This window comes from Strongylocentrotus purpuratus, unplaced genomic scaffold (assembly GCF_000002235.5).
Source record: "Strongylocentrotus purpuratus isolate Spur 01 unplaced genomic scaffold, Spur_5.0 spur5_scaffold_20, whole genome shotgun sequence".
Taxonomy (NCBI): Eukaryota; Metazoa; Echinodermata; class Echinoidea; order Camarodonta; family Strongylocentrotidae; genus Strongylocentrotus; species Strongylocentrotus purpuratus.
The window spans coordinates 23560095-23586967 of NW_022145606.1; the positions used below are offsets into that span (position 1 = coordinate 23560095).

Below are 26873 nucleotides of genomic sequence, written 5' to 3' on the forward strand. Positions count from 1 at the left end.
GTGTATTTGGGTGTGCGCTTGTGTGTGCATGTATCGGTGTTTTTTTTTCATTTAGTTCTGAAATATGTCATCCTAAAATGTTATACTGCCATGTCAGGAAAGGCTACCCCACACGCATGACATTTGAATACACTACTAGGATGCGAAACCCGCCTTTGTTCTCCCATGAATGATGTTCGCACCGGCGTGACGTCGCTATTGTTGAGATCGTAAGCAATTGCTTGCTGGAGGCAAGCAAAAGGTTTGAGCACAAGCAAAATGTTATGCATACGGATTTAAGCAATTGCTTGAGCTTGATCTTTTGCTTGACAAGCAATTGCTTGTGCTTGAAGCGATTGCTTGCAAGCAATTGCTACTTTTTATGCATACGGCCCAATGTATGCATGGTTTAGATAATAATAAAAATCAACTACAAAATAAGTTAAACAAAAACATGGGAATACATTAACTGAGTATAAGATTACACAAAAGAAAAACAGTAAATTAATGGTAATTGTAGGCAGGCATTGTATGGTAATGGAGTCAAGCAACGTGACAAAAACTGGAATCAAATTGCCTCCTCACTCCATTCCAACATGGTTTTGTTCATCATAAGTCATGTGTTACCCAGCTAATGACTTTGACACACTCCTGGCTCCAGGACCTGGACAAGCGTAGACCCCCTTCTATTGACGCGATATTCTTCGACTTCGCGAAAGCTTTTGATCGTATGCCTCATGATGTCCTTCTGCAGAAGCTTTCTCACTACAACATCTCAAGCGATATCTGGTTCTGGATCCGTGCATTTCTATCTGTCCAACACAAAGGACATTACTCTGAGTGGTCAACACCTACCTCGGGTATTCCACAAGGGAGTGTCCTAGGACCATGCCTGTTTAACCTATTCATTAATGACTTCCCTGAGGTTGTTTTATCGAGATGTGCATTGTTTGCAGATGACACTGTTATTTCACGACCTATCCATGACCCCATAGATCAGCAAGCGCTTCAAGATGATGTCAATGCTCTTGCGGACTGGTGTGACAGAAACAAAATGAGTCTGAATACCTCCAAAACCAAAGTCATGAGAATATCCTGGAAAAGGCAACCGGGCCAACCGCAGTACTATCTGAATGATATACAACTGGAGGAGGTTACTGAAACCAAGTACTTGGGTGGCATCATAAACAATCGCATGTCTTGGGATAGCCATGTTGGGTATGTCGTCTCTCGAGCAAATCGCTTACTTGGACTGATAACTAGCCTAGCCATGGATCTTTCATCAGTGGCTGTGTTCAGCTTGTACAAGAGTCTGGTCCTCCCAATCCTGGAATATGGTCTTCCTGTCTGGACACCACACAAAGTAGGATCGATCAACAGACTTGAGTCAATACAGCGCAGGGCAACACGTCTTGCCTTGAAGCAACGGTGAGGCCAAATGCCCTATCAGGAACGCCTACAAGTGCTTAATTGGAATTCTCTCAAGTTGAGAAGGACTTACTGTACAATGGCCTCCATTACTAAGTGTCTGTTCAAACACATTCAATGCCCTGTTGTGAACTCTCTCATTGTAGTGAACCCACGTCATTTAGAAGACCTGAAGTTCAGGCATCTCTTTGCACGCAAAGATGGACTGCATTTCAGTGCAATACATGAGTTCCCCAGGCTGTGGGACACTCTACCTTCTGAACTCAGGAACTTACTGTGTTTTTTCCACATGGTGCAGTCACTTAAAATCCCATCTTGCCGATGCACCTTGAGTTTGATATGACAATGTTGGTTAATATATTTATGCAATTTATCTGAATTTTAATTATTTATTGATTCCAGTTAATGGTATTTATCTATATTTTTATACACATTAATATTTCTGTAGGGGGAAAGTAAAATGTTATTATAAAGGCACCATTAAATTTGAATGTTCACTCTCAGTTGAATCATTACTTAAATTTCCAATACTATTATGAAATCTCAGATATTTAGCTCAGCATGTTTTGTAATAATACATGTATATTTTAATAAGCTGGCCTGCCAACATGCCACAGCAGTTTTTACTCATAAATTGTTAATACTTATTTTCCATAGATTTCAACTGAACTTAATAATTTACTATTCACTTGGTAAATAGATTATTGGATGACCTTTATCAGCTTATGGTTCTACATGTATATTCACTATTCAGTGATTTTAACCTCGACTGAGTTGATTCTTCCAACTTTCATGCAATTTTCCTTTAATTACACGTATATGCATTTTCTTTATTTGTGCAATATTATCACTGTTGTAATGCCACATTTTGCATGTTTTTTAATATATGTATTATGTTTAATGTATGTATAGGTCCATATGATTTTCTAGGGTTGCATCACACTCCGGATACAAAATTTCCCCTTATAATTCATATTGTGCCACTTTTTTCTGCTGGTATGGTCATGAGTCTCTGGCGTGTGATGGAACCCTGGGGAAATTTGAAGTTTTTGTCTTGATGCATTTTAATTATTTGAATGTGGTACATGTATCTCTTATATTGTCCTTGTCACATAAATCAGCAACGCTGGTTGCATCTGGTTGGGATATAGGTGAGGGCGGTCTGCGGACTATAGTTATTTGGTTAACTTTGCCCATTGCCTGGCAGCACAGCCAGGTGCACCCAGTGTTCCTTTTTTGTGTGTGATTTGCTATTAATTGTTTATTTCAACTCTGTATTTTGATATCATGTGTTTTCTGCCAAATAAAATAATAATAATAATAATAGATAATGATAAAATCAACTTTGAAAATAAGTTGAACAAAAACATGGAAATACGTTAACTGAATATAATATTACACAAAAGAACAACTGTTCATTGATGATAATTGTAAGCATTGTATGGTAATGGAGTCAAACAACGTGACAAAACTACTGAATCATAATAGATAATGATAAAATCAACTATGAAAATAAGTTAAACAAAAAAATGGGAATACATTAACTGAATGTAATATTACACAAAAGAACAACAGTTCATTAATGATAGTCGTAAGCATTGTATGATAATGGAGTCAAGTAACATGACAAAAACTGAATAGATAATAATTAAAGCAACTATGAAAATAAATTAAACCAAATAATAGGAATATATTAACTGAATATAATATTGCAGAAAAAAAACAACAGTTAATTAATGATAATTGTAAGCATTGTAAAATGGAGTCAAGTAACATGATGCAAACTGAATCATTATAGATAATGATAAAAATCAACTATGCAGACGAACACCGTATCATGTGAGATTTTCTTTTAGAGCTCTCTTAAAGACTGCTAGGCTCTGTGCTTCTTTAAGTTCAAGTGGAAGTTCATTCCAAATTTTACTCCCTGAATAAATGAATGACTTCCTGTAAAATTCTGTTTTACATTTTGGCAATCGCAACATCTTCTCATCTGTGTTGCGAGTTATTCGTTTTGGAAATATTAAAATTCTATTTACACATTTATACATTAAACAGCACATTGTTTTCCAGAACAACTTATCAAGAGTTTGGTTTTGATTTGTGTTTTATTAACTAAATCTCAATGTACCATAATATGGAGATGATCTTTAAATCTTTATGCCCATCATCTTTCAATCCTTAAAGAAATATATGAGTCTAGTCAAACAATAAATCGTCATCACAGTATGAACAATGTGGTATAGCAGTATACGAAGAAATCTTAAATTCAAATCTAATATCTTAACAACATGATTATATCAAAAATAATATCGCTAGTGACATTCGGTTGTCTCGCAATGTATGGTCAACATGGGATTTTTGATCGCTGCTACACATCGTCAGGTGATATTGTAAGCAGGGCTCAAATTAATTTTTTGTCCACGGGGGCTCTTCCCCCCCCCCTAAAAAAAGAGCCCCCGTGAGCCTTCTCACGGGGGCTCTTTTAGTACTGACGGGGCTCTTATTTTAATACAAATTTCCATTGAATTGGTACCCATGAAATTCCTAAATTCCTTGTTTTTTTATCATTATCATTCATCGTCCACGAGCCGCGTGGCGGCGAGGCGATTTTTGTTGTTGCTATTTTGAACCCCCGTAAGACAGTGACGTTTTCCTGACATCTACTAACATGCGGAACTTAGTCTACGCGCCGCGAAGCGGTGAGGCGATTTTTTGGTGCATTTTTGGACCCCCGTAAGTGATATTTTCCTGGCATCTACTAACGTGCGGAGCTTTTTTTTGGTGCAATTTTGAACCCCCGTAAGTGATGCTTTCCTGGCATCTAATGACATCTATACTGTGTAGGTCTGGACACAATGATGGCATTTTTCTATGCACATCACATTTTCACTTGGCAGCCCAAGGGGGAGGGGGGGGGTAGGAGGGTTTACCGCCTTGATCCGCCCCTGCAACATCTTTGGTCTTGTTCTTCTTCTCGATATTGATTTACTGGTCGAGGTACATAATTTGCTGGTCTTTTAGAGTCACCAGATTTCAGAGGATTCACACTTTTCACAACGAAATACGTCTGCATATTTCAGTCTTTGCGTGATCGTCTCCAGCTCCAGCAGATATTGGGCGTCAGCGTGCAAACCTGTACTACCGGCGCAGTATAGCCACTGCTGACGGCCGCACAATATAGTGCGAGCTTCCGTTTTTTCTGTATCGGTAATACTCATAGAGATGGGAGAGATAGCGCCATCTAAGTTCCATTTCATTTGTTTCAGGTTTGTTTGTTTCAGTATTGATACTCAATATTGTGTTAAAGTTATATCAGAAAAGATAATCTTTATTTTATATTTCCACGGGGGCGATTTTCAATTTCGCAATCGCCCCCGTGAGCAACCTGACGGGGGCGATTATGGAGCTCACGGGGGCGAATCGCCCACCGCCCCCGTGTATTTTGAGCGTTGATTGTAAGCAAGCGTATTGTATACTTCACGGGTGGACTGGCAGTCAAATTCGATCAATATTCACAACAATAACGGATATTGCGAGACAAACGAACGTCACTAGCGATATTATTTTGTTGATACTATATCCGAAATGAGTAATACAATAGCAACATGATATACATAAGAACGCGAACGGGTGCGCTCTAGGCGTTGAAAAGGCGTCTTTGTTTAAACAGGAAGCTGTAATGAATGGAGATCCCGTCCAAGAGGCCCCTTTGAAGCCATCCGTGGCACCAGGCGTCTTTTGCCCCCCCCCCTACCGTAATCCCCTTAATCCCTCTCCGAGACCATACAGCTCCCTAGTGGCTCTAAATCCTCCCGTTCCACCTACAGCCCATGCCAGCGAGCACGGCGGCTTTTGCGTTGTCGGCCCGTAATTGAGGTGAAAAGTGGTGATGAATTGACAACTTCAAACCATCGTCCAATAAATGCGCAAACATATAACACAATTTTAGGGAGATAAACCTTTGGACTACCTTCCTACCTATATACAAATTTCGGAAATTTTCGATAATGATTTTACACATGTTATGTACATGCGCAGAAGATAATAAGTCGCTTAAATCATGAAAAATCGATGTGCAGTTCTGGTCTATAATCGGAAATTGTTCTTCCCTGTACTGTTTTTTTTTTAATTTTTTTTTTATAAACATGTTGATATTACCTGATAGAGGTTATATTTGAATTGGTTGTGATTTAAAATCCCGTTTCCCCCAATTTCCTCATAATATAACAAAGTTACAACGCACAGGGCTTATAAAGATCATGGCCTTCTAATTGTTTTATAAGTGCATGGGCGTGTGCGAAAACGTGCGAATTAGTAATAATACATTTCATATCACCAAACTCGTCTGCTTTACAACTTTGCTGCGAATGTATTAGCCCGGGCACCGACGACCTAAACGAGCGTTCGCCGTCGAGCGATTTAGGTTAAAAATCGAAGCCGCTAGGTAAAAGCCTGTCGCGTCGTCGCCGCCCAGGCGCCACCCGGTCGCCGCTGGGAGATCAGTCGGTCACTGGGCGGCGAGTCCAATTTCAATTGGCAGCCTTTGACCTAGCGGCTTCGATTTTTGACCTAAATCGCTCGACAGCGAACGCTCGATTAGATCGCTACCCAGGCGGCGATCTCCCGGGCACCGAGCGTATGTTGGTGCCCCGCCGTTCACCGGCCGGCCGCCGGGTAATTTTCTTAAAGGTAATACAAAGTTTTGGGCAATTTTGAAAAATGAATGGATAGTGATTCTTTACGATTTTGATATATTTGGATGCCCCTGTGGATGTATTATAAGCACTAGAAAATTTAGCCCCTAAAACACTTCTGCTCTCGAGAAAAATTGAATATAAAAATTTACCGGTGCTCCCGGTAAATTTTGATAAATTTCAAATAGCGCCTACGGCCGTTTAATGTTAGATGCGACCGTGAAAATCTCAGAATATGTAGTTGTGATATATAATTTCCAAATGGGAATAGCTTATCGGTCGATTTTAGTCGAGAAACATTTTTGTATAGCTTAATTGATATCTTGACCTTGAGAGGGGGCTATACAACATAAAGAGTTATTATTTTCAATTTCATAACTTTAGACTCGATTTCAACCGCGACGACGATCACTGAATATTGTCGGATCGTATATGCTTCCAATATGTTCATTTGAACCAAATTCATGACCCCATACCAAAACTTTGTATTACCTTTAAAATCAGTCGGTGGCCCGTGGAAGACCGCTCGGGAATCGGTCGGTCATCGGTCGGTCACTGCCGGGACGCCGCCCGGAGAAGCTCCCCGATTTCGCCAAATTTTTGACCTAAAATCGACCGGCGACCGACCGGCGACCCCCACTCAGTGTTATTTCGGGTACGCATATGCGTGTTCCAAGCGACCCCCCCCCCCCCCCCCCCCTTCTCAGCAAAAGTCCGGTGTGTAAAGTCAATACGGGTCGACCTTTTTCTTTTGTTACGAAAAGGACATTTTGGTAACACGCATGGGGTCAGAAGAAGAAGCGTCATTACTTTGTACATGGTCTTACATATTCTTTCTACGGGTGCTGTGCAATTTTTGAATTACTACTTGTGAGATAATATATGTCCCAAGTGTCAGCATTACAACAGGTGTATCTACGAGACAAGGTAGGAAAGAAAGCATTTTCTATTTCTTTTATTTTTAGGTGATTAATTCCCTAAACCTTATTCATGAGACTGGCAGGTCACTAATCGGCGTGGGGTCCAGGGGGCAGAGCCTTCGGAAGATCAGGGGTTCTAGGCGTTTAATTACGGTCAGATGAGCATATTTTGATACTTTATTTGTGACATTGGCAGGAAACTAATTTGTTTGGAGTCCAGGGAGATCAGCTCCAAGAAGCTTAGGGGTTTTAGGAATTTTGTAACGGTCAGAAAAGCATTCAGGGGCCGTCTTAGGCCCCCTGGTGGGTTCTAGGGATGCCCCCGGAAGCTCAAGGCTTTTTGGAATTGAATTGCGGAAAGATGAGTATCCAGGGGCCCGCCTTAATGCCCTTGGTTGGGTCCAGTGGGCAGAGCCCCAGAAAGCTCAGGGGTTTTAGGCGTTTAATTACGGTCAGATGAGCATTTTTTGGTACACCTTATTTTTGTAACAGGCAGGACACTAATTCGCGTGGGGTCCAGGGGGAGGAGCCCCCAGAAGCTCAAGGCTATTAAGCATTAAGTTACCGTCACTTGATCATCCAGGGGCCCGCCTTAGGGCCCTAGGCTGCCCCCGGAAGCTCAGGGGGTTAGGCTCTTAATCACGGTCAGATTAGTATGTTTTGATACCTCGTTATTTTGTGACATTGACAGGTCACTTTTCTTTCTTTCTCTCTTTCTTTCAATTTCTCTTTCATATTTTTTTTTTTTTTCTTGCTCAGTTGAAAGATGATACATTGAATAAGACCTCAGTAAAATATTTTATTCCGGTATGCACAACGAGGGTATAAATTTACTCCTTTAAACGACAAAATCTTACATATTCAGTTTTAGTGCAAAATTCTATAAATCTTTCAATTTAACATTAAGTTTTTAAATTATTGATATGAAATTTCTCATTATTTCTCACTCCTGATACTTAATTTCACCGCATTAATGGATAGAAACACAATCTTCATAATATATGATAGGGTAATTTACTGAAAATGAACTAACTATCCATGTGTTTTATAAATCCAGATGAAATGTTTGGATTTCCAGGGATTTCCGCATTTATTTTATTACCAACATTTTCTTTGATGTCTAAGCTTTAAGTTGATAACAGATTTGGCTGCCCGATTCTGCACGTTACTATGATAGAGCTTGTACTTGTTTTGCCCTAAATTTGGTGGTGGGTGTGACAACTAAGGCTATTACAATTGTAACGGATCAAGAACATAAGAATTTTAGAAAAAGTCATATAATTGTGATCTAGAAATTTAAAAACTCAGTGAAAACATGCCTGTTTTTGTTTTTAAAGCTTCTCATTTGATTACAACTGAAAGTTATTACATGTTTCAGTTATGTCTAAAAATTGATGTTGCTATGGACACAGTGAGAAGAAAAAAAAATGTGTATACAAAAAATACATGAAACTAATAAATATACTGTTAAATAAATGTTTGCATAATTCTAAATAATAATTTTATATTCCTAGGACCCTAAGCTATCGTAATCTGTTTGCCATAAAGTAGGTAAGGACGTGACTGCTAGGCCGTTACCATGGAAACATATCAAGAAATATTGAAAGTGTAGAAAATAATATAATTGCTCATTTAATAATTTTAGCTGACCTTTTGAATATAATAACGAGACATAGGTCATTTGAATCCACAGTCTTTAATAAAAAATAGCCGTTACCATGGAAACTTAATATTAAAGAAGTGTACTTCAGTGAACAGAAATAGTAAGGTAAATAATCAACACGAAATATTAAAGAAGCAGAATATGAGCCAAATCAAATGATATACATTTGTTATCAAAAATCAATTTATAGAGTTCGAACAGGGGAAAAGAGACAAACAAAATAATTTGCTCGGTTTATCCTGTATATTATGATAATTTGAACGTGACTAACCTGAGAAAACCATTCAATCATCACATAAAGTAAAAATTTGTATATACCTCACTTAAGAAATCCAGCCATCTGATTGGTCGAAATTGCATTCATAAACTTTAACTATTCCTGTAAAATTCCCGGTAAAATTCCAAACCCACGTAATAGTTCACAAAAATAGTTCTAAAATCCCAGTAACCATGGTTACCGGGAAAAGAGTTCAGTCTTGGTGAAATACCCATAGGTTGACATGTTAAAAAATGGTCTGAGCGATCGTGGATACCGTACGTGTGCGATGAATTGGTCGGTAATTTCAATACAATTGAATCTCGATCGATCTTGCCGACAATTTTATCTTGCATTGTTGACATGAAGACGAAAATAAACTTCCAAAAACAACATCTGCCGATAGATCGTGATCTAAGTTCGTGCCAATGCATTGCAAAAGTAAAGGAAGGGCCCGTTTAATGGAGCTGCCGCGAAGTTTCCAGCACGCGAAGCCGTTTTCAATCCATTTTAATGTATACGTTAGAGAAAAATGATAAAATTGTTAACAGTGCGCGATGGCCGAGCGGTCTACGGCGGTGATTTTACTCACATCATCGTTGGTGCGTAAGAGATCGAATCCCATCTTCGACAAAAGGTTTTTTATTTTTTATTTTTTAGTTTTTAGTCTACTCTCAAAGATACACTCATACAAAAACAACCGTGCAGATAAACTAGATAAAGGCCAAGGTGGTGTCATAAGTTGACTTTTTTTTCGGCATATAAAAGTATTAATGACTGACGCCTTGAGCGTATAAAAACAACTATTTCTCTCAAGGCAGTCATTAATATAGGATTTCCCGGCCAAATTCGCGAGTTTGTCATTCGAATCCATTTAATTTGCATTTAAGTTAGCGCAGATCGGCTTTGCCATGCCAATTATCATTAAATTTTCCCGTTTTGGTATCACATGGAAAAGTTTTGGGCGAATTCTTTCATAAAATGGATTGCTCAACTCTGCACAGAGCTTCGCACCAAGTACCGCATTGTGCACTGGCGCGTAACACAGAGAGGCGATCGTTCACTGGGTGCGTCCATTATGACAAAATAGGGAGAATAGGTCTTGTTTATAACATAAACATAAAACAAGGATGATTTCATTTGCATGTTTATGTATTTTAATGAAACTCTAAGACGACACAAAAAAATAACAAGACTTTAAAAATGTTGAAGATTGAATTCATATCGATAATTCAATATCAAAGAGTTCACTAATTATATATCTAACCCCACAATCAAATAGAATATTCCTCTCTCAGGGTCTGAGGTTTACGACGAACAATTTTACAAAATCCTTTGTGTTTCTTCTTGGTCACTGGCAAATTATACAAGAAATCCATGATGTATCACCATTTAATTATCATCACTACAGTCTACATGTCTTCTTCTTTCCACATTTTAGGTTGAAACTCACATATTGATAGAAATAACTACACAAAATGGACAGGTTCGGAGAACATTCCGAGAGGAGACGTGCTGTTTCAATTCACATGCAACGCATGAGTTCGCACGATAATGTGTACGTCTATGGAACTCGTGTAGTGTGGCATATTTCATGCTCTTGCGCAAAAAGGAGCATACATGAGAGACAGCAAATCATTGGATGCAAAAGTGCAACCTTTTCCTCTTATCCAATCAAAATAAATGATACATGAATGAAATCGTTGAACACTCTGCCTTAATTTGATATGCGATACGGTACAATTCGGCCATTGAATCAGTTCTACAGCCAAGATTAGTATGGAGAGTTGACGAATTTGGGGCGAAAATCGGTTGACCTCCATAGAGAAAGTGTCGTGAAAGGGTTTTTTGGAACATTTTTAAGCAAAAAGTGCAACCTTTTCCCATCAATGAAATTATTTCAAATTTATATCATCTTAAAGAGAATATATTGAATTTTAAAACACCGGCCAAGACGGTATTAAAAGTGGATTCAGTTAGGCTGTTGCTGTGATTTAGCGTAGGTAATGCATGAAATGGTAAGGAATTTCACGTGTTGTAGCTCACGGTGCGGTGCGTGCGGAGCAGATGAACGAAAGTTTTTCATATGTAAATTAGGATCTTGGTCAAAGGGTTTCATAGATCTGTCATTTAATTTAGAAACTGCTCATCAGCATTAAAATTAATCGTCACTTGTCGAGGCGTCATTTTTATCATTCAAATTAACACCTGTCATTCGTATTCGAATTATGTTTATTTAAGTTGGGAATGTTAGGGAGAAGAAATGCAACACACGTTTACAGAAAAAAATTATGCAATTAAATGCATGATTTGCCATTAGGGTCTTTTCTGTTATTCCATTTATTAATTTTGAGGACAATGCATATAGGTGTAGTCAGTCATTAGGTAAAGAAGGGGCGAAATCAAGGGATATGGCATTTCTGCAAGGACACGTTCATATACCCCGGAGAAGTGGGGATACAAAAATACCTACCCGAGTCACAATAGTGTATCCTTCCTCCATAAGGAAATTGTGATGAATTTATGATGAAACACAAAAAACAAACAACTTCCTTACATGAATTTTTACAAAAATATTGAGAGCATCAAGTCCGTAGATGTATGTCGTTTTTTCTTCTTAACAATCAAACTTAAATGCCGATGAATATCAGACAAATATAATAAGTATAAGTGTATACATGCCATAAAAATAAAATATGATGAAATACACATGAACAAAAATATCTTGAAACTAGAAATGCAATCGTGTCACAACGATGTGCGTGCAATGACGCCATGTTTCTACGTGTCAAACGAAAGAGCTTCTCTCGGACTATCCAGAGCAATTTGTACGAAGTATGTAGCTTCTGTAATATTGGAGATAGGTAGGGCGAAAGAAAGGTCTCAACAGTGACCTTGATGGGATGGTAGTGACTATGCCTACGAAGTTTGAAAGAAATTGGGATAGGGGAAAGAACCTAGAAAGGGCTCGCAAGCACTGCGTGCAAAAACCAATGGGATTTGGTGCATGTTCGTCATTGCAATCAAGATCGTTCTGGGGGCCAAAAGCGTGAACCCGATATGCCCCATAGACAATTCGTGTAATGCATGGGTGGAAAACGTACAGGATCTGTATTATGACCGGAGTTAAATTGTTTTTTCTCTCTCTCTCTCTTTATGTCTCTTTATGGGCCGTATTTGGTATCATTAGATAGGGGATTTCATGGTTGTTATTGTAAACAACTCTTTTTTTTCTCTATGATAATCCTATCGAAACACGTGATGCAAAATAGATTTATAGGACAAAATGGCGTCTTAAATGGCCCCATTGACCAATTTCAAAAGTCTGGCCATGAGGTGCCCTGCGTATTGCAACTCGGCATGTCACTGATAATTTTCAAGGAAAAAAAAAGACGTTTAAGGGGCAAAAAAGCAGTCTGAAAAAATGACGTCAAAACCGATACGTGTTAGATTCGGGCGGAAACTCGGCGGAATTCGTGTAGTGACCTTTGTTTAAATGCGATTTATTCCCAATTTTCTGAGTGAACATATACTATACTTGGTATCATTCGAAAGGGCACTTTATTGCGGTCAGTTTGACACCATTGTTATCTTCGCGCAATGTATTGCACGCATTAAACGCGCTATTACGTAATGCATAGTAAATTCATCATTTTGGGCGATAACTTTGCGCTGACACATTCGAATTTTACTTAACTTGGCAGACAGTTGTCACGTATATGGATACATATGTCTGCCAAGTTTCAATGATTTAGGTATAACGATCGCCAATTTAGAGCAAGTTGAAGTTATTTTTCAATTTTCTTGAAAATGGCGAATTTGGAGGGCATTTTTCGCAAAGTCGGTTAGTGTTAGGTTATATAATTTTGTGTATAGCTGGAAAGGGCATATGTTCAAGTATCTAAATCCAAAAAAAGGTACGGGTCTGCCAAGCCATGATGGAGATACGGCCACAGAAAGAAAGCCAATTCCCAGAACTTTAGAGGGCGCTATTTATCTTTTGCATAGCCATTGGAGCGTAAAAATTGTCATGGCTATGTGCAATTATGAAATAAAAATACTGCGAGAAGATGAGACGGAACGGAATTGGAATAAACGGAATAAAGAAAGTTATTGCAATTTTTAGATTTGTAGGGGTCTATTTTTCAAGAATTTGAGAGATTGTTGACGGAGTCGGTTTCAGATTTGAATTTTGACTATGAAGATGGCATTTTGAAGGTCAAGTTATGCGTCGCAGAGGAAAGAACATGTCTTAGACTATCTAAAGGAATTTGTTAGAAGTTTGTAGGATCTAGGATAGTGGAGATAGGAAGGAATGAAGAAAGGCCTTAAAATGGACCAGAAACGGACAAAATGGCACCTGGATTGTTATACATGACTGATTTTGAAAATCGAAAAATTAGGTGACCTTAATGAGATATCAGAGATGACGCCTACGAAATTTGAAAGGAAAAGGACCTGAGGAAAGTACCTAACTAGGAATAACAAACACTACGTGCAAAACGAATGGGATTTCCGGACGATAAGGATAAGGATAAGTATATTAATGGGGCAGAATGTGAACGAAAACAAGGCAATGACGAAGGTCGTCATTGCAAAAAGAGCTATAAAAAGTGTGTAAGAAACGAGAAATATATATTGACCATCAATTTAAGTGCACAAAGTGCTAATTTGAATGCAACACATGATTTAGAATACTAGCAGTACACCGTCGCGATGTCAGAAAATCGTGTTGTGCCAAATCGAATGACCTATTAGCGAAAGAAGCACTTTTTTCATTAATTTGAATGAAACATACATAGATTCTTACGAAAACTTCATAGATTTGAAATCTACAAAAAGGAACATAAACCCGAGATATACCCGACAGCACTAAAACCGTCGAATTTGAACGAAAGACAAATTAATTTTAATGACAAACTCGCGAATTTGGCCGGGAAATCCTATACTATATTAATATTCCATGATAACTATTCCGATCTTTAGTACCTAAACATTACATTCATTTAGAAAATAAACTTTCGAAGTGAATCCTACTCCCTTCAGAAGCTGGGAATACACCTATCATGCATCATCATCGAAGATTGAGCTCAAAAGTTTATGCAAATTGCCCAACATTGCTCCAATGTTCTCTAACGACATGAGATCACGAATCATCATCCTGATCATCAAAAACAACAAATCTTCAATGGAAAGGCCCTTTTAAAGCCACATTGTCCTACTTGTAGCTACTTGTTCCCTCTATATAGAAAACAATGCCTAATCGGTGACCATTGGTCCCCCATGATCCTCTTTTTATTATATTATTTAAGAGCTGAGTTGATGAGATAACCACATGTCCAGTGACCTTGCAGGGTGGTGTAATCTCTCCTATAAACTAGTACAGATAAGCTTTAAGGTTCATTTAATGCAAAGTACACTACCCTACCATGGATTTTGGGAGAACCGCTTCAAATAAGATGATGTCCCATACGTTACCAGAGCCAAAATGCCTTATTCTTGCTTAGGTAAGCTTTTTAGTGGATCCCTCCACTTTCACTTGGCATATACAGCAACATTTTGATTTTTCTTGTTGATTTAGATTGTATGATATAATTACCTTATAATTCCTTGTAACTCAATTAAGAATTTTATATTTAACATATCTTTAATAACGTACTTTGTTATGCAAAGAAAAATCACAATTACACTGTCCTGTATAATTACTTATGTATACTTTGTAAAATGTAGTTTGTAATTTATTTATTATACATAATTTGTTTATTCTTGTTAAAAAGGGAAATACAACTTGAACTTGAACTTGAACTTGAACGTATATAGACTTAAGAAACTGAAAAGATGCTAATGTGGGTATAATAATAATAATAATAGGCATTTGTATAGCGCCGTCGATCTAGACAATGCTATTCTGAGGCGCACAAGAAAAGTAGAAAGAATGAGAAAGTTTGGACGAGAAAGTTCGGATGAGTGTCATAGTGCCAAGTACAGGTATTGTTAAAAAAGGATAAGATTTCAGCTTGGATTTAAAAGTCTCTACGGAAGATATAATTCTCAAATTAAATGGTAAATTATTCCAAAGACAAGGTGCTGCAGATGAAAAGCCCGTTCACCACAGGCTACTCGTGCCCTTGGGATCTTAAGAAGACGCTGGTGTGATGATCTTAGACTACGAGCTGGTGTATAAGGCATAACAAGGTTTTGTAAATAGTTTGTTGCCAATCCGTTTACAGCTTTCCATGTGAGGAAAGGATTTTGAATTCTCAGAATACCTACACTTATTCTTCGGGGCTAGGTTTTTGTGTAAGTTAATCGAATTATGTTATTATGATGAAAACAAATTATATGTTGAAGAAATATTGGCACTATTCTAAGATTGAATACAACTAAAATTTAAAAATAAAGTAAATCAAAAAGGAAAAAAGTGTGGGTGGGTGCGTGTGTAGATTATGCAGGAAATTTGTCATGTTAGCTTTTCCAAACACACTAGCAAACGATCGGCAAATTCAGACGTCTTTTGGCATTCTTTTTAAGATGAAAATTCGTGCAGGACTAATTATTATATTTTAGTCTGTCAATAACATTGTAGGCAATTACTTTCTTGACTTGTAGCGGGAGGGTGCATCAACTTAATATTGTGCTTACAGTAGATCATTGGTATCAACGGCATGATCTGATTGACCATGTTGACATGTTAGAGGGATTATATTGATATTTTTTAAAATTATCATAGCCACTAAAAATTTATGTCATGAAGGACACTCTATATGTTAGTTAAATTGAAGACCAAATCATCACCCGAGATTTGACGGTTATACAAGTAACCTTGCTCGCACCTTAACGATTTTCCCCTCTAAATTAAATCATTATCCTATGGAACTGATTGTGTGTTTAGTGCTTTTTGTTTCTCTTTTTATTTCATACCTTTTAAACGATATGGGTTTACTCATGGACCCTGGAGTTTTTTAAGACAGCGAGAAAGAGAAAAAGACAAGATTGACTTTGTCTGGAAATTACACACATCGATTTCCGATTTCCGATCCCCGTCAGTCATACCATAATATACGGACTGACACACTCTTTATGATATGATGTCACTGTATTGTTAATAGGGACTTTTAGATTTGCGTGGACTGATACGTGTGACATCCATTCAAGGCAGTGCATTAAAAGGACGTCGATCGTAGCAATCCCCATTGTCTGCGAATCTAAAAGTCCCTACTGACTATGATGACTCATACGTCTGGGCTTGTAACAAGAGTTACAGAAGAGAGAAGAACAAATTCGAAAGAGACGTTCTGAAAGGAGACGCACCTTGCTTAAAATCGTTTGTAATGAAGTTCACGCCGGTCGGTTTTACATAGAAAAATCAGACTATGTACCCCGATTGTAACCTGAGGTGCGTGGATGATTAGAAGCTCAAAAACTTGTTTGTCGAATAGATTCTTTAGAGTAAATTTACTATAGAAAACTATTTGAAGTTTAAGCATGTCCAAATATGGGTATTATTTCGTTCCGCTTCAATACAAACATTTCTCGCTAATATAATATCCGAGAAGACAGACATATAACTGAAGTGAAAAATGGAAACAATATTTTGGCTTCTCTTTATGACACATTACCTGACCGTAATAAGATGTCACTTATATATATATAACATGACGTAATTCATAAAATAAGTGAAAAACCAAAAACATGAATACCGAACTAGATTTATGCATATCGGTATAGTATGCTTTACTTGAACCTTGTTTGTTATATATTTGTAAAACTGCAACATAAAAAGAAAATCAGACGATAACAAATCAACCAAATCAATTCAAATCAATCTAAGAGAGCTTTTAACAGTTAAGCTGATGTTAAAAAGATGGATAATAGCCTGAATTTTTTACAGAAACTTCCTTTTTTTGTGTGTGCACCGCTTTACATTAGTTTAAGAATATCAGAACTAGACAAAGTATATCTACGCATATAGATCATGTTTATATTGAAAACACACGGGTTTATATGTTACTACTACCCTTGCTGAAACTTCAAATGATCACATTAGATTCCTCCGTCTCCTGTATAAAACAATACACATATGGGTATGTTTTAATAAATGTTTGGAAATCTATTAAGGGTCTTTCATACACTAAATTAATAGTTACGATAGACAAGCTATTTTACATATTCATACCCTAACCTATGGGCCGATTTTATACTGCTAAGCCGATGATGTTACGAATTTGGTCTCGGTTGGTATAGAAAACAAGAACATTTGTTTATTTTTTAACTTCAAATTATAACAAAATGACTAGATATTGCTCCATATTACAAACAGATTTGGGTAAAAAAAGAACACGTCAAGACGCGTGTTGTGGCAAAATGGTCTTCCATACTAGTGTATAATGTGGGGTATAAAACGGCATCTAAAATGACCCCCTTGACAGATTGCGTTTGGCCACCCAGAATATACTTCAACATTTCAAGAAGGACGAAAAGCGTTCTCAAAAATGACGCCACAGCAAATAGGTTTTTTAATTGTGCGTAAACCCAGTAGTAGACCAGCAAAGACACGATTTTAAAGATACTTTTGACGGCATTTTGGGGGTAATACATGGCACCCCTGTTAAAAAAATCTTGCGAAAACATTAAAAAAGAACATTGGGTAGATGCCTCAAGAACATTTTTGGATCAATATTTGAAAGATCGCCAAAATCATGATTTTTAATATATTTGATATGATATCATTTTCATTATAAGTTTGAAATTCTAAAACTGTTTGATACACATTTGAAAAGCTGGATATTATATACACACATAATGTTTGGTGTAATGAAACATAAAAGTGTTATATATATATATATATATATGTTCTTATCATATGTTTAATGGCCAAGAATATCATTTTGAAATTCTGCATGTATAAATCAATTATTGTAAACATATGTAAACGATATTATTTAATAAAGGATCCTCGTGGGAGGGGGTAAAAAATGTGATTTACTCAGAATATGGGGGCATTAATACAATCATATTTCAAAGTTTCGAAAACACCATTACAAAGCTGTCTATTAAAACACTTGTTCTTGATTAAACATATATGTGTTGTCGTGCAACACACAGAAAAGAAATGATCAGATAATATAATGGAGATTCTTCTAGATAGCACCAAATGACTTTTGAAGTAATGTTATGATATCTAGAAGGATTTGGTGCTTTTTACAGGATGCGCATTTTGTGTGGAAAACAATTCTGTTCCTTTTTTTTGTTTCATTCAGGCAATTCGCACAGGTAATAGTAATATTAGTCAAGAGGTCAATTAATGAAAAGGCCCCACCCCATTAGACACAGTCTCAAATGTAGTATTTCTGTTAGGACCTTTTGCTATCACAATGTGCTTGTTTGCCACAAATTTAGTAGTGGGTGACAACTAGGGCTATTACCATGGTAACCGGATCAAGAACATGAGAATGTTAGAAAAGTCATATATTTGAAATCTAGAAAGTTAAGAACTCATTGAAAACATGTCTTTGTTTGTACTTAAAGCTTCATATTTCATTACAATTGCAAGTTATTACATGATTCAGTCATGTTTAAAAATTGCTGTTGCCATGGAAACAGTGACAACAATTCTATAAAAGAAATTACCTGAAACTAATAAATATATTGTTAAAAATATGTTTGCATAACTCTAAATTATGATTTCATTTTACAATGACCGTCAGCTATCGTAATCTGTTTGTTTTCCATAAAGTAGGTGAAGACGTGACTGCCAGGCCATTACTATGGTAGCAGACCAAGCAATATTTTAATCGTAGAAAATACTGTAATTCTTTTTTGACACCACAGTGAATCAATTGGTAATTATCTATTAATCTTAGCTAACCGTTTTAGTGTATTTCGTTTTCTTCTCCCCCCCCCCTTATTTCTGTATTGTACTTTATTGAACTCCAAACAATTATTTGTCAAATTACTGCAGTCTTAATTTTAATTGTGTACTTCTCTCTACAGTAAAAAATTTCTGTCCCTGTCATTTTTTCAAGTCTCCCAGGAACCTATTTTTTACAAGCTCTGCTTTTCTATAGGTTCCTGCACATTTCAGTTTGTACTTTTGTCTGGGTTTTTCTTTAAATGATATTAGTTGTCAAACAATTGTGATGACATGTTACTTTGTTAATTACTATAATCATTTTTTTGGGGGGGGGGGGGAATTATGAAACAATATGTCTTTTATGCATATTTTGTTATCTCTATTATATTTGTGAAATATATGTGAAATGTGAAACCAATAAACTCAACTCAACTCAACCACAATATAATGAAGAGAAATAGGTCATCTGAACCCTTGGTCTTTTAACAAAATGGCCATTCCCATGGCAACTGAATATTAAAGAAGTTTACTTCAGTGAACCATAAAAGTAAGGTAAAAAATCAACACAAAATATAAAACAAGCAGAATATGAGCCATATCAAATGATATAAATTTTATATCTAGTACCCTCAGATATCATAATCTGCTCGTGTTGTCATAACTTTGGTGTTGGATGTATCCACCATGCCAGTTATTAGGTCTTATATTCGGTTACACAGCAATAACAAATTAATTCTATATATACATGGACTATATATTTGTAAATAAACATCATATAAACACAGGGAAGCACCAAATCGAAGTATATGAGTTTCCAGTTTGATTACGATGTAATCTGAGCCATTTGAGGTCAAGATAAGTTAGACAAGAAATAAGGTATAATGACAAATTTACAATGTCTTGGTCTAAAATGTTCTAGCTTTTAATTAAAAAGCCGTTTAAAGATGTATTTTGCATTTCAGTATAGCACCCGGTTTCACTCATATCCTACTGCGAATATATAAACATACTGTAACAGTGGCAGATCCGGATGTGGGGGGGGGCAAAAAGAGTTACCTGACCGTCCCCCCTCCTCCACCAAAAAAAAGGTTTAAAAAAATTATTACATGTTGTTAATGTCAATGAATTTAAGGACTTTCGTCTCCTTTTACATGTTGTATAGTAAGGCTTTGTGTCAATTGTGACTATGAAATTGAGTTATCAGAGCCAAAATGCCTTATCCTTGCCCACGTATAGACGTACAAAACTTAAGCAACTTAAAACATGCTTATGTGGGTATAGGCCACTTTCTCATCTTTCCCACAATACTAATAACATTTAGTCCAACATTTATTCAAATTTGTAATGATTATTACTAAGGATTAGGGCTTCTGCAATATATTCATGGATTGTATGTTACTCTATTCCGATGAGCTTTTATAGCGGTGATTGCTTGAATCAACTTAATTTAGAGGAAACGAGTCAAAAAGTCATATTATACTCACTATTTGCCTAGTTCCTGCTAACTGCAAAACGATTTGTGGAATAAAAAGCGTCGAGTCGTCTCCTCAGCAATATTTATTTTAAAAAAGCCGAGCTAAAAGGATTCACACATATTCTTCCCCAGTATAAATAAAAGTAACTTTCAACAAGTGACATGAAAGGTCTATTCTAGAAGCGTCTCTCTCGCAAGATAAGAAGAGCGTGTGTTTATATGTAATGATTCCGGTTTGACAGACGCAAAACATGCACTGTGTCGACGAAAATGTTATAAAAATCAATCTAATGCAGATCCCCTTTGCTTAAATGTGCTTCCTTCTACCAGATCTCCATGAGGAAGTGGCGGATAACCCGCATAAGAGAAACACAAAGACAAGTAAGATATTTCATACGGCTGTGCTTGTAACAAGGGTAACAGAAGGAAGAAGAAAACACATTTGAAAAACATTCTGAAAGGAAACGTACCTTGCTTGAAATCTTTTGTGATGATGTTCAGGAGCGTGGGTGCTTAGAAGCTCGGAAACATGTTTGTCGAGTAAATTTACAATGGAAAATTATTGGCAATGTAAGCATGTACAAATACGGGTATTACTTATTTCCGCTTTGATACAAACATTCCTCGCCAATATAATATACGAAAAAACTCAGGCAGACACAAAAGTTATAACTGAAGTGAAAAATGGAAACGATATTTTAGGCTTATGTTTATGACGCGTTTCTCAAACATTCAGGTCCACACATCAACATCCTTAAGAAGATTTCACTTATATACTTGTAATATAATGTATTTCATGAAATAAGTGAACATCTAACATGTAAATACTAAACTACATTCATGCCTTTCGCTATGGTACGCTTTAGTTCAGCCTAAAAGGGATTTAACCGTTAAGCTGATGTTGAACAGATTTAATGTCATATGCCGAGCTCAAAGTTTTCTTTATAGAAAAGACACTACTACTGATTTATTTTAATTCGATTTGATAAAAGAAGAATGGCCAGATGCTTGAATGAACATAATGTATTGATGCATACAAGCAATTCAATCGTAAAGTACAATATTAGTTTCGTAGTCTGATAATTAAAAAAACGGAGAGGGGTATGTCAGGACAAGAACTACCATAAAGACAAGAGGACTCACGATGTTAAGTTACATGTGCATAAAAGAACAAAATGAAAGAACAATCATATTCACATGTTCACATTCAATTTGTTCACATCAATGATAAACAAATATAGTCTAACACATTTGTCTGGTTTTAAATACCAATAGAATGAATGTAACTTTACCATTAACCAATTAATATAATAATAAAGAATTTCGGCCTTTTAAAATTATAATAAACTATTTGTCCAAAACTAATCAGTCTCTACAAATATTAATCAACTGTTTCCACATCAGTAAATCTTTAATATGCAATTTCAAATGTTACTCCCCTTATCTCATTTAGAATTCAAGTAACGATGCAAAAAAGGAGATGTTACAACAACTTACAAATACAACTCTTAACTCTTGTCAAGATACGTTGTGTACTCCTCTTACATGTGCATCTTGATTTATCCAACTTTAATAGTACTGATGAAGTGCATTTACCATTAAATATAAAGATTTTTTTTTAATCTCATGAATAATACAATATATATACAGCTTCACATGTTTATTTGGCTATCCTGACTCGCCCAACCAAACTCCTACTCAATACCCCGCGTTGCTCAGTGGTATACGAAACACTCCTGGATGCAGTGATAATGAGAAATATACAACACGACCCTAATAAATATCCAATACAGTGCACAAGATTGTATTGATACACCTATCTTTGGAGCTTTCTGTCTAATCCTCTGGTTATAATTAACCAAAATCAATGAGTACAAATGTCTAGTGTAGCGTATGAGAGGAGGGGGGGGGGGCTTTGACAGGACGCAGAACACCAAGCCACACACAAAGGAGTAGTGTGAGTCATACTTTGTACAATGATGAATGACGTATGTCAATAGATGAGAACAGAAAGAAAAAACCCTGCAAATACAAAGCAGGGAAACAATGCACCATAACAAAATGATAATTGATTATAATATACATGTTCAACATCATCTGTTATCTGACTCGTACACCAAATTACACCTTTAAAAAAAACATTTACAGGTACAAGTATTAACATTTAAAAAACAACCATACAAACACATGACTCTTCTATCACAAATAAATAAATCCAACTGTTAAATCCTATCAAACAGTCATTAATATAACTGGGCAATCCTGACTGATTCGCCCAACTAAGGTTTAACCAGAACAACAGTGTTTAGATGTAGCCTCACACCTTGCTGTTCTATCCAGTCACTCTTCTGGAATTATATTATATGTAGCAAAACAACATTACCCTACGAGTGCGAGTACTAATTCCTTCTATATAATAGTAAACTACAATATATTTAATAACAATATCTGAAATGTATTTTGCATCCACAAAAACATAAAAATCGTTAAAGTCGTGTCATATAAAATAACCGAATAATTACAACGTTTGCTGAATTTGAACAACTGATGAAGTGATAATGAAATGACATCATACAGTGTATTTAGTATAAATGACATAGTCGATATTCCGGATACCCTTCTAGTATAACTGCGGGTATTAATACATATTTCTCCACAATTTAACCACAGAACGACAATTTACATCTTCTACAAAGATAAACAATGAATCAACAATGGAAAAAATAATAATGTAACAATGCACTATTAACAATGACTCATACTCCTACTAGTGAGCATCTATACAAAATAATTAAATACTACATCAACATTGCTATACAATTGATGATTAACTACTTATACTTTTGTTTACATGAAAACGAAAGTACAAATATAACCATCGTCTTTTATCAACATATTCACATACAAATAATAAATTATACCTGGAGTACCCTCCGCTGTGATCAAGCTCAACAACTCATAACTGATGGGAGTCACTGAACACGGGTCTCTATACACAGCAACAACATCTCTTATTACTGCCAACCCCTTAAATATTTAAGACATACATATCAATTACTTGTGTATAGTATAGTATAAGGCCCAGCTTAACGTTTTTCAAAGTGGGGTCTAGGGGCAGAGCCCCCGAAGCTCGAGGGGTATTAGCATCAGTGGCGGATCCAGGAATGTCTTACAATGAGACTTTGTTGTGGCTCTGGGTACTTTGATTACACTGACCCATTATTTTTCAAATTGAGAACTTTGAAAGTTACTGATATTCATTTTATGCAAATTGCAGTGTACATTTACCGACTTAAAAACAAAGAACTGCCTTTATCATTTTGTAACGGTTTTACTCTTAATATACACATTCACAACTACCCAACCAGACATTCTTCTGATTTCCATTTGTTTACGCCAAACATGGGGGGGGGGCGATCCCGGAGGGGGACGAAGTGGGGGCAAGTCCCCCCTCAATTTGTTTAGGAGGATCGTTCCCCCCCCCCTCAAAATTTGAAAAAGTGCCCCAAAAATGTTTAGCAAATACTGACTAAGACTGCAACACACTTTTATGCTCTGAAGGGCCCAACAGTGCAGAGTTTAGACAAATAAAAATGCAAAAATCTTCTCACTCGGTAGCTATGCTCCCTCGCATAACATCCTTCAAAATGTACAAATAAATACCGAGAAAAGTGTAGTGTGAAAAAAAGTTTTTTTTTATTTTTTATACAGTATAGTTATAGTTTTGCTAAGGAATACAACCAAAACTTCAAGAACCTGTGAGGGGGTAGTCCCTTCGGTCACCTTCACCCTTCTCATTCACTATGCTCCCTCGCACTTGCGTATTGATAGGGGGGTCTGCGGAAAGTTCCCCCTCCCCCCTCCCAAAATAAAATTCAAACGTGGTTTATTTTCAAATTCGATACTAGTGATTTACAAATGTGCTGAAATTGCATTTTCCCTGAGCTTCCGGGGGCTCTGTCTATGCGAGCCCCTGGTTGCTCGTCTGACCGTAATTCAATGCCTAAAACCACTGAGTTTCATGGGGCTCCGCCTCTTGACTCCCCACCGCCGGGGCTTTGCCCCGGGACCCCACGCTTTTTGCTCATTACGCCACTGCTCCCTCGTCCCTCGCATAAACAACGTATCACGACGTGACAGATCACTTTTCTCTAACTTCTAACCAATCAGAAGGCCTCGTTTTTTCAGGAAATGCCGGTGGACATAAATGCGCCAAATGTGGTTCTCAATTTGCTAAAGATCCCTACTCTTAAAGGGGGTAGAAAAAAAATTACGTCATATTACTCCAGGAAGTGCCTAAAAATTCGTCTAATGTGGTTCTAAAATTGCAAATGCTTCCTACTCTGGGAGGGGGTCAGAGCCCCCTACCAGCCCCACCCCCGCTTGGTCGCTCCGCTCCCTCGCCGCTAAAGCACAAATTTGCATGGGGTGAAATATATTATTAAAATGATGAAGCGGCAGAGCGAGGCTTTAGCACAAATCTGTGCATGCTCAGTCCGAGTGGTGGGTAGCATGGTATTTCCCAGCAGTGCTTGTCGCAGTAGCTTCCTGAAAGGATTTTTTTTTTTACTAGTGTTACTGTTAGTGGCCACTATGAGGCACATTAGTGACTATACAACAAATATACTCTTCGTGGCTATTTGGGAATGTGTCAGTTCGCAACAGAAATGGAGAAACGCTAATTTTGTTGAAAATCATGTGATATCACGAATATTTATAAATCACTTTTAGGGAATGTAAAATATGTTATTTGGGGGGCTAGCGCCTCCCCAAGAGCCACCCTCCAATTTTCGCAAGTGAACCGTAGTCGTGGATCGAGAATTATTAGGTGACCAGCTAGTCGGATTTGCAAATCTCCGGGGCTTTACGGGAGGACATTGGAGAAAATCATCCTCGCTTTCGCTAGCTTCCTGAGAACCTTGGTCAGAATCATCCTCGCTTTCGCTAGCGTCCCAGTTGAGAGTACCTAGGTCAAGGTCATTCTCATCAGATGGGCGAAATCGGGTGTTCTCAATTACTTCTTGCGTTATGGGCGGGTCGTTGAGGTCTTTCTCCAATTCCTGTTTCAGACCTGTGAATTCCATGTAAAGTAATTTTAGTGCATCAGAGTCTGAAACCTTACCAGTACTAGTGCTTGCATTGCCCTCTTGTTCCATAAGAGTGCACTTTACATTCATATTCTGCAATGAATGTTTCTGGCGTCCAATGAAATCTGTCATTACCTTGCCAGATTTTGTGCGAATGTCATTGATTTGTTTTGATAGTCTTTCCTTGTGTCTTAGAAGAATCTCTGACTTTTTACGAAAGGATCCATCTACTTCTCTCTCTAGATTCTCCAGATGAGAATACATATAACGCATTTGTTGCTCAGCATTGGTAACAGACTTTTTGATCTGTGCTTTCTTCTTCTCACTTTTTTGAATGACAGACTTTCTTTCCTTTTTCAACTCTGCTTCCAACTCTTCCTTCTTCTTAAACATGTGACCCTGATGTTTATCAAACAAACAAGTCAGACAGATGAATTCCTTGCAAACCGCACACAGAATGTCTTTGTAGACTTGACTGTGCAGTGCACATAACTCTGATTTTCCATTGACCTTAAGATGTACATGTAATTCTTCCTCGAGGCCTTTTACAGAGAAATTGGGTGCAAGTCCTGCGACTCTATTTTTGTCCAGTTTGGTGCGTTTCTTACAAACCGGACACTCCATGAAATCTTGACCTCGGTGATGTGAATCGTATTTGTCCAGACAGACCTTGCAGAATGTATGTCCACAGGCGAGGAGGGTCGGGGCTTTGAAGGCATCGAGACAAAGTGGACATGCCAGACTTTCAGGCACCTGTAGTGCTATCTTTTTAGCCATAGTACAGTCAGTCAAAGATGCATAAACTTAGCGAAAAAACGTAGGCAAGAAAGTTCAGCTACTTAATACAAGCACAAAGTCAAGGGCAGAAATGGAAACGTCAATATGTCTGAAATGAAAAAAAGGAAAACAAACTATACTTTTTGTTGCAAATTATTGGAATTTGAGCGCGTACGTCTCTTATCTCTTTACTTGCTAAAAAAAATTAAAATCCAAGACCTAAACTGTCCCATTATTTTTATTGATTTGCACGTGTGTTAACAATTAGTGACGATACCATTGCTGAATGCCCATTGTCAGTTCAAACTGGAAGGCTGCCATAGCCTGTGTCGAAACGTGGGCTAAGTCATGGGGGGGGGCAGTCTGTAATCAGATATTTTTTTTGTCACATCATCCTTTTAAGAAATTCAAAATTCAAAGCTTCAGTCATCCAAATCCCCCGAAAAATGATATGTTACGCTACCTCGCTGTCAAATAAAAGTATAATTCGGGCTCCACGATCGTTGCGGCGTTGCCCACATATATATGGAGGTATTCACTTGGCCGCCTTTATCATCCCGCTTCCAAATTTTGCGAGCGATTTCCTCATAAAATTACGAACTCTCTAGGTTTCTAATATACGGCTTACATAAAATCAAAGTCATATTCGATCAATTTATGTTTATATAACCGAATGTTCCCGTGTTACTCCTAGATATGTCTTGCGGCACCCTACTTGAAAGACGCCGTACCAGATGTC

General features: G+C 37.2%; 1 protein-coding gene across 1 annotated transcript; it reads right to left on the reverse strand.

The window, feature by feature from the left end:
* Positions 1–949: 949 nt before the first annotated feature.
* LOC754069 (tripartite motif-containing 13-like) lies at positions 950–26134 on the reverse strand. Its single transcript, XM_030993766.1, has 3 exons — positions 25139–26134; positions 1227–1422; positions 950–1014 (listed from the first exon to the last, which is right to left on the reverse strand). Exons 1-3 carry the CDS (start codon positions 26132–26134, stop codon positions 950–952), a joined length of 1257 nt encoding a protein of 418 aa, XP_030849626.1.
* Positions 26135–26873: the final 739 nt, after the last annotated feature.

What these genes read in the sequence shown, in the direction of transcription:
- LOC754069 (XM_030993766.1), bottom strand. Translation starts at nt 26,134, where the DNA reads ATGGCTAAAAAGATAGCACTACAGGTGCCTGAAAGTCTGGCATGTCCA. An exon ending in ATTTTCTCCAATGTCCTCCC is followed by an intron (nt 1,423 to 25,138) that starts GTAAAGCCCCGG and finishes CGTTCCTGATAG; the next exon opens with GGCATTTGGCCTCACCGTTG. An exon ending in TAGGCTAGTTATCAGTCCAA is followed by an intron (nt 1,015 to 1,226) that starts GTAAGCGATTTG and finishes CTGTCACACCAG; the next exon opens with TCCGCAAGAGCATTGACATC.